The sequence below is a fragment of the Lepidochelys kempii genome, chromosome 7, assembly GCF_965140285.1.
Source record: "Lepidochelys kempii isolate rLepKem1 chromosome 7, rLepKem1.hap1, whole genome shotgun sequence".
Taxonomy (NCBI): Eukaryota; Metazoa; Chordata; order Testudines; family Cheloniidae; genus Lepidochelys; species Lepidochelys kempii.
In genome coordinates this window covers 25,888,392-25,901,608 of record NC_136386.1, presented here as the reverse complement: position 1 = coordinate 25,901,608, position 13,217 = coordinate 25,888,392, and the positions used below count along the sequence as shown (strand labels likewise).

The window sequence follows — 13,217 nt, the reverse complement described above, 5'->3', positions numbered from 1 at the left end:
GTCCTCAAACCTAGCTTATTTGCCTGTTATTTGCCCTGACCTACACAGAACAGACTATGGAGGAGTCTGCACAATGGTTTTCTGCACTATTCTAGGTATGTCCATAAACAGGATTCAATACTTAAAAAAACCACACCCACACAAAATAAACTTTAAATGAATACATTGGTCTGGGAGTTAGAATTTCACAACACTAATAACCACTGTACATTCATCATTGCATAGCAATGAGAGATCCTGGTCACAGGCAGTAAGGAGGTTAAAACATGAAGTAGAGTTATTAATAAGATAATTTAAAACATGCAAGCTGTAAATACGTTAGTTACAAGAGTGTCAAAAAGAAAGTTACTGAAAAATTCATTCAAATTAGGGCTGTCGATTAATCGCAGTAAACTCACACTATTAACTCAAATTAATCACAATTTATCACAGTTTTAATCACACTGTTAAACAATACTAATTGAAATTTATTAAATATTTTGGATGTTCTTCTACATTTTCGTATATATTTTATTCTGTGTTGTAATTGAAAGTGTATATTATCTTTTATTACAAATACTTGCACTGTAAAAATGATAGTGTTTTTCAATTCACCTCATACAAGTAGTGCAATGCAATCTCTTTGTTGTGACAGTGCAACTTACAAATGTAGATTTTTTTTTGTAACATAGCTGCATTTAAAAACAAAAACGTAAAATTTCAGAGCCCACAAGTCCACTCAGTCCTCCTCTTGTTCAGCCAATCGCGAAGACAAACAAGTTTGTTTACATTTGCAGGAGATAATGCTGCCCTCTTCTTATTTACATCATCACCAGAAAGTGAGAACAGGCATTTGCATGACACTTTTGTAGCCGGCATTGCAAGGTATTTACATGCCAGTTACGCTAAATATTCGTGTGCCCCTTCATGCTTCGGTCACCATTCCAGAGGACATGCTTCCATGCTGATTATGCTTGTTAAAAAAATAAGGTATTAATTAAAATTTGTGACTGAACTCCTTGGAGGAGAATTGCATGTCCCCTGCTCTGTTTTACCCGCATTCTGCCATGTATTTCAAGTTATAGCAGTCTCAGATGATGACCCAGCACATGTTCATTTTAAAAACACTTTCACTACAGATCTGACAAAATGCAAAGACAGCTACAGCACTAAACTCAAGGTTTAAGAATCTGAAGTGCCTTCCAAAATATGAGAGGGACGAGGTGTGGAGCATGCTTTCACAACTCTTAAAAGAGCAACACTCCAATGCGGAAACTACAGAACCCGAACCACCATAAAAGAAAATCAACCTTCTGCTGGTGGCAACTGACTCAGATAATGAAAATGAACACATGTCGGTGAGCACTGCTTTGGATTGTTATCATGCAGAACCCGTCATCAGGATCCATGTCCCCTGGAATGGTGGTTGAAGCATGAAGAGACATATGAATCTTTAGCGCATCTGGCATGTAAATATCTTGCAATGCCAACTACAAAGTGTCATGCAAATGCCTGTTCTCACTTTCTGTTGACACTGTAAACAAGAAGCAGGCAGCATTATCTCCTGCAAATGTAAACAAACTTGTTTGTCTTCGCGATTGGTTGAAGAAGAAGTGGGACTGAGTGGACTTGGAGGATCTGAAATTTTACATTGTTTTGTTTTTGAGTGCAGGCTTTTGTTTTTTTACATAATTCTACATTTGTAAATTCAACTTTCATGATAAAGAGATTGCACTACGGTACTTGTATTAGGTGAATTGAAAATACTATTTATTTTGTTTTTTTACAGTGCAAATACCTTTAATCAAAAATAAAGCACTGTACACTTCGTATTCTGTGTTGTAATTGAAATCAGTATATTTGAAAATGTAAAAGACATCCAAAAATATTTAAATAGTATTCTCTTGTTTAACAGTGCAATTAATCGTGGTTAATTTTTTTAATCATTTGACAGCTTTAATTCAAATGAAATTAATGGTTGTGGCTTCCATTTGATAGAATTAATACCCCTCCTACCCAAAGGCATTTTCATACACAAAGAAGCCTTTCAGTTGGCACGCACAATGTTTTTTTCAGTTATATCTTTAGAGATAGGAAGCCCCTATGAAGTCACACACAGAAGTGTGTGAAATGGATGTACACCTGAAAAGAAGGAAATGTGTTAATAGTTGGGATGATAGGGGGAGCAATGTAATCATCAACAAAGTTTAGCTTAAGGTTCATATCCTTTAAGTATTTGTGATGGGTCATTCTTTCCAAATCTTTAGCACTGCCTTACTTCTTAGCATTTAAATGTGACATGTTAAACCCAACCTGTGTTAGCCTGTTGTCATATCAAGCAATGTTATCTTTCAAATTTTATATAAATTTACCATATACTATTTTTGGAACAACGAAGTCTAGATGATGTGTGACCACTATCTCCAGATCAGTGGAATAGCTGACCCTAAACCTCATAGCAACCACCGAAGAATCTGCCTGAAGTCACACTTGCAAGTTAAAATGTTCCATTTGCCTGTTTTTTTTTTTATTAAACGTTTTGACAAAATGCAAAACAAGTTTCATTTTTTCAACAAGAGTCCAAACTAAAAATTGATATCTTGAGTCCTCAACATTGCTTATTTTCAACAGACCCCTTATTAATATCACTACGACAATGACGATTCTATGGATTTTCTTTTTCATATCCTACCTCTAGAGTGCCTGAAATACTCCAAATTGTTTAAAGACTATATCTTTTTCTTGTGGTTTTAAGCACTATTTTATATAGCATAATCACCTTTCTTTTGCCTTGAGTAAGAGCAGTTTTAACAGTAAATGTTACTCTTGTTTCTCGGTTGAAGGAAGCACATTCAATGGTTAGCTGAATTTCAATAGCTGAATTTCCCCTCAGCAAGACGTCAGTAAAGTACAAAACAGTCAATGCCTGAATTAGCAGGGGAAGCAAAAAGTGGATGGGAACCTGGGAGGCTGTGACCATGAGATGGTCGAGTTCAGGATCCTGATATCTGATTTGTATGCACAGTAAGATGCACAGGAAGAAAGGAGAGCAGCAGAATATGGATCCTGGACTTCAGAAAAGCAGACTGACTCCCTCAGGGAACTGATGGGCAGGATCCCCTAGGAGAATAACATGAGGAGGAAAGGAGTCCAGGAGAGCTGGCACTATTTTAAAGAATCCTTATTGAGGTTGCAGGAACAAACCATCCCAATGTCCAGAAAGAATAATAAATATGGCAGGTGACCAGCTTGGCTTAACAGTGAAATCCTTGCTGATCTTAAAACACAAAAAAGAAGCTTACAAGAAATGGAAGCTTGGACAAATGACCAGGGAGGAGTATAAAAATATTGCTCAGGCATGCAGGAGTGAAATCAGGAAGGCCAAATCACAATTGGAGTTGCAACTAGCAAGGGATGTTAAAAGTAACAAGAAGGGTTTCTACAGGTATGTTAGCAACAAGAAGGAAGTCAAGGAAAGTGTGGGCCCGTTACTGAATGGGGGAGGCAACCTAGTGATAAAAGATGTGCAAAAAACTAATGTACTCAATGCTTTTTTTGCCTTAGTCTTCAGGAACAAGGTCAGCTCCCAGACTACTGCACTGAGCAGCACAGTATGGGGAGGAGGTGACCAGCCCTCTAGAAAAGTGAAGAAAGAAGTGATTCAGGACTATTTAGAAAAGCTGGACGAGCAGAAGTCCATGGTGCCGGGTGCACTGCATCCGAGGGTGCTAAAGGAGTTGGTGGATGAGATTACAGAGCCATTGGCCATTATCTTTGAAAACTCATGGCAATTGGGGGAGATCCTGGAAGACTAGAAAGGCTAATGTAGTGCCTATCTTTAAAAAAGGGAAGGAGGAGGATCCAGGGAACTACAGGCCAGTCAGCCTCACCTCAATCCCTGGAAAAATCATGGAACAGGTCCTCAAGGAATCCATTTTGAAGCACTTGGAGGAGAGGAAAGTGATCAGGAACAGTCAGCATGGATTCACCAAGAGCAAGTCATGCCTGACTAACCTAATTTCCTTCTCTGATGAGTTAACTGGCTCTGTGGATGAGGGGAAAGCAGTGGACGTGTTATTCCTTGACTTTAGCAAAGCTTTTGATATGGTCTCTCACAGTATTCTTGCCAGCAAGTTAAAGTAGCATGGGCTGGATGAGTGCACTATAAGGTGGATAGAAAGTTGGCTCGATTGTCAGGCTCAATGGGTTGTGATCAATGGCTCCATGTCTAGTTGGCAGCCGCTATCAAGCGGAGTGCCCCAAAGGTCGGTCCTGGGGCCGGTTTTGTTCAATATCTTCATTAATGATCTGGAGGATGGTGTGGATTGCACCCTCAGCAAATTTTCAGAGGACACTGAACTGGGAGGAGTGGTAGATATGCTGGAAGGTAGGGATAGGATACAGAGGAACACAGACAAATTAGAGGATTGGGCCAAAAGAAATCTGACTAGGTTCAACAAGTGCAGAGTCCTGCACTTAGGATGGAAGAATCCCATGCACCGCTACAGACTAGGGACCGAATGGCTAGGCAGCAGTTCTGCAGAAAAGGACCTAGGGGTTACAGTGGACAAGAAGGTGGATATGAGTCAACAGTGTGGCCTTGTTGCCAAGAAGGCCAATGGCATTTTGGGATGTATAAGTAGGGGCATAGCGAGCAGATCGAGGGACATGATCATTCTCCTCTGGGTCCAGTTTGGGGCCCCACACTACAAGAAGGATGTGGAAAAATTGGAAAGAGTCCAGCAGAGGGCAACAAAAATGATTAGGGGACTGGAGCACATGACTTATGAGGAGAGGATGAGGGAACTGGGATTATTTAGTCTGCAGAAGAAAAGAATGAGGGGGATTTGATAGCTGCTTTCAACCACCTGAAAGGGGGTTCCAAAGAGGCTGGATCTAGACTGTTCTCAGTGGTAGCAGATGACAGAACAAGGAATAATGGTCTCAAGTTGCGGTGGGGGAGGTTTAGGTTGGATATTAGGAAAAACTATTTCACTAGGAGGGCGGTGAAGCACTGGAATGGGTTACCGAGGGAGGTGGTGGAATCTCCTTCCTTGGAGGTTATTAAGGTCAGGCTTGACAAAGCCCCAGCTGGGATGATTTAGTTGGGAACTGGTCCTGCTTTGAGCAAGGGATTGGACTGGATGACCTCCTGAGGTCCCTTCCAACCCTGATATTCTATGTGTCAATGATTGATAAAGTAACAAGTTGCAGTGGAAGCGAGACAGAGTTAACCTCTGTCCTCAGTGCTAGTTAAAGTTATGTTTGAGTACTATTTGATCTCTTTCCCAGTTTGTAAAGTGAAGGACAGAGCTGTGAATGGGATTAAAAGAAGGTGAAATAAATAAGTCTCTGTAGTCATTGTAGTTAGTCTAGATTGAAGGGATAAAGATTTGTGTCAAATGGATAAATAGATACCAGTAGATGGATAAATGTATCAGCTCAGTACTGAGTACTCTGCTGGTGTACAAAAATGGTACCTAGTATGGTCAAAATGAAACCAATGCTGTATTTTTATCATCCTCCAGTCTACTCTGCTGTAGGAAGCAGAAACACACAGATATGAGTAGTCAGGAAAAATAATTAAACTAATTACTACATGCTTCCTTTGTGGAAAATGCTGATAAACCATTTGCAAAATAATAATATTGAGAAATAAATAATCAAATCTCTCTATTAAAAATACCAAAAATTTCTGGAGTAGCTAAGAATACATCTAAAAAGAAGCACTATCCTGTCCTCAGACTTAGAGCATGTTCTCCCTGAATATGCATGTGGAAAATCCATTAATATAAATGGAAATTTCACATTTGGAGCTGGGGAAGTCATACCCTATGGATTCTCTCTCCTCTAACATATTTCTTCCTTTCAAAAAGGATTGTATATGAAACTTTTGTTAAACATTTACATAGGAAATTCAACATTTTTCTAAACTTTTATAGCAACAGTTGCAGTGGTCTGTGTTTTCAGAGTTCTTTGTTGGTGGTTGTTTTCATCGCGTTATTAAGGCAAAGAATCCATTGTTAACTTGTACAAAAAAATCCTTCTGGACTGAGGTACACTAGCAATCTAGCTACAATATATGAAGCTACTGCCATGTGGAAAACCTCAACATCTTGAATACACCCTAATGGTGTACTTAAACACTCAGACTAGAAATTAAAAAAAAAAAAATACAGTGAAGAGAATATCGCTCTAGAGTGGAGTGGCAGTCACTTCACTTCACATATGGGCAGAGGATTTGGGTGTTGTTTTTAATTGACAACCCTAGAGATTAATAATATCCCATATGGTTGAACAGAACATGAATAGCAATGGCAGTGCAAGTTTCCTGACATCAATTCGCCTATGTGCCTCTAAACAGTTTCCTAAGGGACTGTGAGAAAGTAGTCTTCTTGCTCATTCTGTTGTTGGCCTCACCTGAAACTGCTAATAAAGAGGTTTTTAGGACCAACTGTGAAAGTGATTTTGCATGGATGCCACCTATCACTAGGAAATGGATTTAGTAATCCCAGCTCTTTTTGCAAGAGATATTGCTCAGCCAAATAAGTAATATATATTCCAGATACAATGACCTGAGATGGACTTAGATCTATTGCTGGAGAATAAAAAGCTCCATGCCCCTTTACAGATCCTTCAAACCATGTAGTTCCTTAGGTAAGGTGGTTTGAATAACTGCATCCCTCAATCTTCTTATATTTTAATCTACTGCCGAGTTATTTTTTTAAAACCAATGTAAAATAAAGATTTTTCCCCCCCAGTGGTAAGACCATAACACAAAAACCTGTACAGCTTTGTCAAGATCTGTCGTCAAATACATGCACACAACTCAAACTAAAATCAACTGAAGCTGCATATATATTCATGAAAACAAAATTTATCTTTTGAAGTCTGTATTATATAGCACAAGTCTGTCTCAAATGCAGCCCCCATGGAACTGATCGTATGAGTACTTAAATGAGCACAACAGCTGTTAAAGACTCTGAAAAGGGAAGTGCCAGGCTCAGAAATAAAATCTTGCCAAAACCTAATTCACTTTCCATGCTCTTGATAACTGGAACTAATGTAGCCCTTCTTTCAGAATCAGACCAAATTTTTCTTAGAAGCAGCCTGTGGAAGAGATTTATATGTCCAACAAGGGACTACAGGCATCTCTGCTCTAGTCACACTACAGTACACCTACTGGATCAAACACACTGAGGTGATTTCAAACATCTTGCCTTTCCTCCCATGTCCATAAAGGTTGCTTCTGTATGCAGAGGTATGCACTTTCAACAACATATTTAAGGAATACCAGAGGTACATTGCTAACCAAATGCTGGCATGTCTGCTTCCTACATAAAACTATTGCTGCAGAAAAAAATATTTTTCATGGCTTTTTACTCTATTTAAGTATTTGTCAGAAGAGCCTCCAATGTAGAAATATAATAATTTGGGAAGGAAAAATAAAACTAACTCATAGCTGCAGTAGAGTCATGATTAAGTTACCTTTTTGAAAAGATATTATTTCTTACTAAAACAGAGATTTTATTCATTCTCACTCTTCAGAGAGCTTAACCTTGTTCTATAAAGCTCACTGTAGATTTTAAGTGTACTTTCTCAAACACCTACTATTTTAGTGGGGGGAATAGCATAATCCTGCAAAGTACTGAATGCCCACTATGAGGTGCTCAATTGCCTCAGCTCCTCCTGAAGTCACCGAGATTTAAGGTACTCGGCCTCTTGCATGACACATACAATATTTTGTAGGATCCAGTCCTATATGAGTCTCCAAGGATCTCATTCTATATTGTGCACATGTAAGTTTGAGAGACCTACAAACAAAGCAGAATATCTTCAGAATAAAATGTAAATTTGAATTGCATTATTTGATTGCAAAAACAAAAGGAGTACTTGTGGCACCTTAGAGACTAACCAATTTATTTGAGCATAAGCTTTCGTGAGCTACAGATCACTTCATTGGATGCATTCAGTGGAAAATACAGTGGGGAGATTTATATACACAGAGAACATAAAACAATGGGTGTTACCATACACATTGTAAGGAGAGTGATCACTTAAGATGAGCTAATACCAGCAGGAGAGCGTGTGGTGGTGGGGGACCTTTTGTAGTGATAATCAAGGTGGGCCATTTCCAGCAGTTGACAAGAACATCTGAGGAACAGTGGGGGGTGGGGGTGAGAAATAAACATGGGGAAATAGTTTTACTTTGTGTAATGACCCATCCACTCCCAGTCTCTATTCAAGCCTAAGTTAATTGTATCCAGTTTGCAAATTAATTCCAATTCAGCAGTCTCTCGTTGGAGTCTGTTTTTGAAGTTTTTTTGTTGAAGAATTGTCACTTTTAGGTCTCTAATCGAGTGACCAGGAATAGGAATAGCGGTCAGTAGGTTTCCTACCTACATGCCTCCAGCTTTCACCCAGATCACACCACACAATCCATTGTCTACAGCCAAGCTCTACGATACAACCGCATTTGCTCCAACCCCTCAGACAGAGACAAACACCTACAAGATCTCTATCAAGCATTTTTACAACTACAATACCCACCTGCGGAAGTGAAGAAACAGACTGACAGAGCCAGAAGAGTACCCAGAAGTCACCTACGACAGGACAGGCCCAACAAAGAAAATAAACAGAACGCCACTAGCCATCACTTTCAGCCCCCAACTAAAACCCCTCCAACGCATCATCAAGGATCTACAACCTATCCTGAAGGACGACCCATCATTCTCACAGATCTTGGGAGACAGGCCAGTCCTTGCATACAGACAGCCCCCCAACCTGAAGCAAATACTCACCAGCAACCACACACTACACAACAGAACCACTAACCCAGGAACCTATCCTTGCAACAAAGCCCGTTGCCAACTGTGTCCACATACCTATTCAGGGGACACCATCATAGGGCCTAATCACATCAGCCACACTATCAGAGGCTCGTTCACCTGCACATCCAACAGTGTGATATATGCCATCATGTGCCAGCAATGCCCCTCTGCCATGTACATTGGTCAAACTGGACAGTCTCTACGTAAAAGAATAAATGGACACAAATTAGACGTCAAGAATTATAACATTCAAAAACCAGTCCGAAAACACTTCAATCTCTCTGGTCAGTCGATTAGAGGCCTAAAAGTGACAATTCTTCAACAAAAGGACTTCAAAAACAGACTCCAACGAGAGACTGCTGAATTGGAATTAATTTGCAAACTGGATACAATTAACTTAGGCTTGAATAGAGACTGGGAGTGGATGGGTCATTACACAAAGTAAAACTATTTCCCCATGTTTATTTCCCCCCCACCCCACTGTTCCTCAGACGTTTTTGTCAACTGCTGGAAATGGCCCACCTTGATTATCACAACAAAAGGTTTCCCCCCACCGCCCCCTGCTCTCCTGCTGGTATTAGCTCATCTTAAGCGATCACTCTCTTTACAGTGTGTATGGTAACACCCATTGTTTCATGTTCTCTGTGTATATAAATCTCCCCACTATATTTTCCACTGAATGAATCCAATAAAGTGAGCTGCAGCTCACGAAAGCTTATGCTCAAATACATTGGTTAGTCTCTAAGGTGCTACAAGAACTCCTTTTCTTTTTGCGAATACAGACTAACACAGCTGCTACTCTGAAACCTGTCATTATTTGATTGCTTTTTAATTATTTAAAATCATAGTCAGCTTTGACATATGCTTTGAATGTTGGCTCAAGGCTCCATTTTCCATCTGATCGCCAGACTTTTTGTCCACTGGAGGTCAAAGTTCACTCTTAATAGTGAGGATTCAGCAGTATTACATGCAGGGGGACTTTAAAAAAAACAAAACACCCACCCAGTACACACACACACAGCAAATAAATTAATGGAAAATTTATCTTTCATTAAAATTCCAAACTCAAAATTTTCCTACCAACTCTAACAGATATTCCATAGGTTTAGTTGGGGTTTTGTTTGTTTGTTTTTGCATTTAAGCTAAAAATACTAATATTCTATGGCAAAGCTTATCTTTTTTTCCCCAGTCATTTCAATATGATGAAGAGCTACAAGGGTGGAGAGTTGTCTTGAGAGGGAGGGATTTGAGTTTTTTAGTTTCCTGGCTCATCGGTCATGGATTATCTTAAACTGTACTGCTCCACTTTAAAATGCCATTTTAAAAGTATGTCAAAGGTGCCTGAGCATATGGCACCCTTTTAAATATATCCATAAAACTCACACCTTCAAAAGTCAAAAGATATATGTGGACACAAGAACAAATGGATATAAACTGGCCACCAGGAAGTTTAGACTTGAAATTAGACGAAGGTTTCTAACCACCAGAGGAGTGAAGTTTTGGAATAGCCTTCCAAGGGAAGCAGTGGGGGCAAAAGATCTATCTGGCTTTAAGATTAAACTCGATAAGTTTATGGAGGAGATGGTATGATGGAATAACATGGTTTTGGTACTTAAATATTCATGGTAAATAGGCCCAATGGCCTGTGATGGGATATTAGATGGGGTGGGATCTGAGTTACCCAGGAAAGAATTTTCTGTAGTATCTGGCTGGTGAATCTTGCCCATATGCTCAGGGTTTAGCTGATTGCCATATTTGGGGTCGGGAAGGAATTTTCCTCCAGGGCAGATTCGAAGAGGCCCTGGAGGTTTTTCGCCTTCCTCTGTAGCATGGGGCACAGGTCACCTGCTGGAGGATTCTCTGCTCCTTGAAGTCTTTAAACCACGATTTGAGAACTTCAAAAGCTCAGGCATAGGTGAGAGGTTTTTCGCAGGAGTGGTGGGTGAAATTCTGTGGCCTGCGTTGTGCAGGAGGTCAGACTAGATGATCATAATGGTCCCTTCTGACCTAAATATCTATGAATCTCTATATTAAACATACCTTCTCAGGCAACTAGGCTATGCACATATTTTTATACTGGTTTCCTTATCTCTGTCATATCAAGAATGGATATATAGTTTCAGTTTGTTTCTTAAAGATTTCACAAGAAACATAAGCATTCTATGACAGAAAGATTATTATGGTGGTGAATGACAGTTGTAACAGCACCAGAGCACTTTCACTTGCCACTTCTGAGGTTAACACTCTCCATTACAGCTTCACCTTTTTATGTTGGGAGAAATAAGTTTTTCATTTTTTCCTTAAAGATATGGGAGATACTCAGATATGCATACATATACAAAATAAATTTTGAAAAGCACAACCCCTAAAAGCATGTGATAGCATACCTGTGCTTCTCTTATTGAAATGCAGATCTGAACATTAAACACAGAAATATATCATCACCTTTACCTGAAGGGTTTGACTGAACCGCTTTAATGGGGTTGCCCGTACAGGAGGAATGAGGCTTGCTAGTGATGTAACTCTAGAAAGAGGCTTGACCCGTTTGTTACTAGGCTCCTGTAGTTTAAAGAGAAAAAAAAAAAAAAGGGGGGGGGAGAGAACAAAAGTCATCAGAAAAACATTTATGCTAGTTTTGTTAATTTTCTAATGTGAGCAATAGAGACAAATAATTTTAGTGTATAATGCTGGCAATGACAGATTACCCTTGCTTGGTGCATACAGATCTGTGCAATGGCTGAAATATCACGTAGTAAGCAGAAGTAGTGGCATAAGTGGGAAAGACAAAAAAGGCACAAAAAAAACTCTCCATATATAGCATCCTTCTAAAATGGTTTGTTTGCGGGGAGTGTCCCTCAAACTGAAAAGTGCTCCGCAGTTAATGCATATTATGATGACCTTGTCATTGAAGGGAACATGTACAAATACAAAAAATTCCAACCCCATTGTTTTTGCGCTGTCATTGTAAGTATGTAGTTCTGCATTTGATTAACATTTTATTCGAAAAAGTACAAATTAAATAAAAAACAGCGTCATGTGTTCATACTTACATGCAAATATACAGAGATGTGTACACACAGTATATATTTAAATGAAATAAAAAACTAAAAAAAATCTACTGTAAAAACGAATACTTTTCTTCACTCACATACTTTTTAACCTCTAGAATGCCTGCTTTTTGTGAAGTATAATATTCCATTTGTTTTGCATACAAAAATGAAAATATAAACAAGTGCAATACAAGGAAAGATTACAAATATGTAAAAACAGAAGTTACCCTTGGCTTGCTAACCTCCATCTGACATTTAATGGATCTTGAACAGCACGTGCAAAAGGCTACTTTTGACAGAGAAAGAGCCAAACCTTCTAAGTGAAGTTAAAAAACCCATCCGACATCATATTTTAAGTACATCCTATAGCAGTTCATCTTTCTTTTTCAGCCATGTTTATAAAGTTTGTGTAGGCATCCTCTACCTCCAGTTTTCTACACAAATCCTTAGGAAAATGTACCATGTCATAGTATTCTTTTGCAGAGAGGTACGAATCTTTTTAGAGATGGGGATTTCCCATCCTTCCTGGTATTTAGAAAAATCCCAGATTTTCATTACTGGTCAGCAATATTCTGTTTCATTAGCACAGCGACCAGGAAGAAAGATGAGAACCAGCAAATAATTTATTTCTCAGCAGGCAGAGCTGTAACTCCACAAACATCTTGTGAAACGCAGGACCAGAACGTTAACCTTCCCCACCCCCCCAAAAATAATCAATTTCCCCACACATAGAATGTGGTGCTACAATCATTTCAGCATTAAAAAAAAAAAAAGCCTGCATTCTTATCTTCATCATGAAGGTGCCATTCAGATTCTTTCCTTTCCAGCAACCATTTCTTTGACACAGCTTTTTTGAAGGAGCATTTTTTTTACGTCACTGCAGCACGACTGGCATACTGAATACACTATGGAGTCTTTCAGCTTCGCCTATAATTCTCGTCTGACTGGCACCTCCGTCATCAGCCGTTTTGGTTATTTTTTAAATTCATGCCAATCCACTAGCTTCCCATCGTAAAGACTGCTTGTCATTAATCATAATGCACTGCAGTGAGAGGACACTGAAGTCCCAAGGCAAAGCGAGTGCTACTGTATACCTAGCAGCAGAAATTACTTGGGCACGTATCATCTCTAATGCTACTAGAATCTGGCATTTAGAACTATGCAGACTGAGGAATCAGGACAGCTAAAAAGGCAAATATATCTTCCCAGAAAATAGGCAAAGGGGACTCTTGAGAGAGTATTCTCCTCTGCCCTACTGCTGTACCATTTTCCACAAGGTTTGCCATCTTTGCTGCTCTGTATGTAGTCTTTGATCAAACTGGAATTATGTTTCTGATATAATGGCCCAAAGTCAGCT

The 13,217-nt window shown here is 39.3% G+C and overlaps 1 protein-coding gene across 5 annotated transcripts in view; it reads right to left on the bottom strand.

Moving 5' to 3' along the window:
• The window catches only part of ARHGEF3 (Rho guanine nucleotide exchange factor 3), a 312,784-nt gene that overhangs the window by 41,487 nt on the left and 258,080 nt on the right, over positions 1-13,217 (bottom strand). For 4 of the 5 annotated variants that reach the window (XM_073351503.2, XM_073351505.2, XM_073351504.2 and 1 more), the window contains one exon: positions 11,262-11,369. In XM_073351503.2, coding sequence (XP_073207604.1) covers positions 11,262-11,369 — 108 coding nt within the window. Of the gene's footprint in view, positions 1-11,261; positions 11,370-12,087; positions 12,371-13,217 lie in introns of those variants that run through there. The other variant, XM_073351506.2, reaches the window with a different exon arrangement.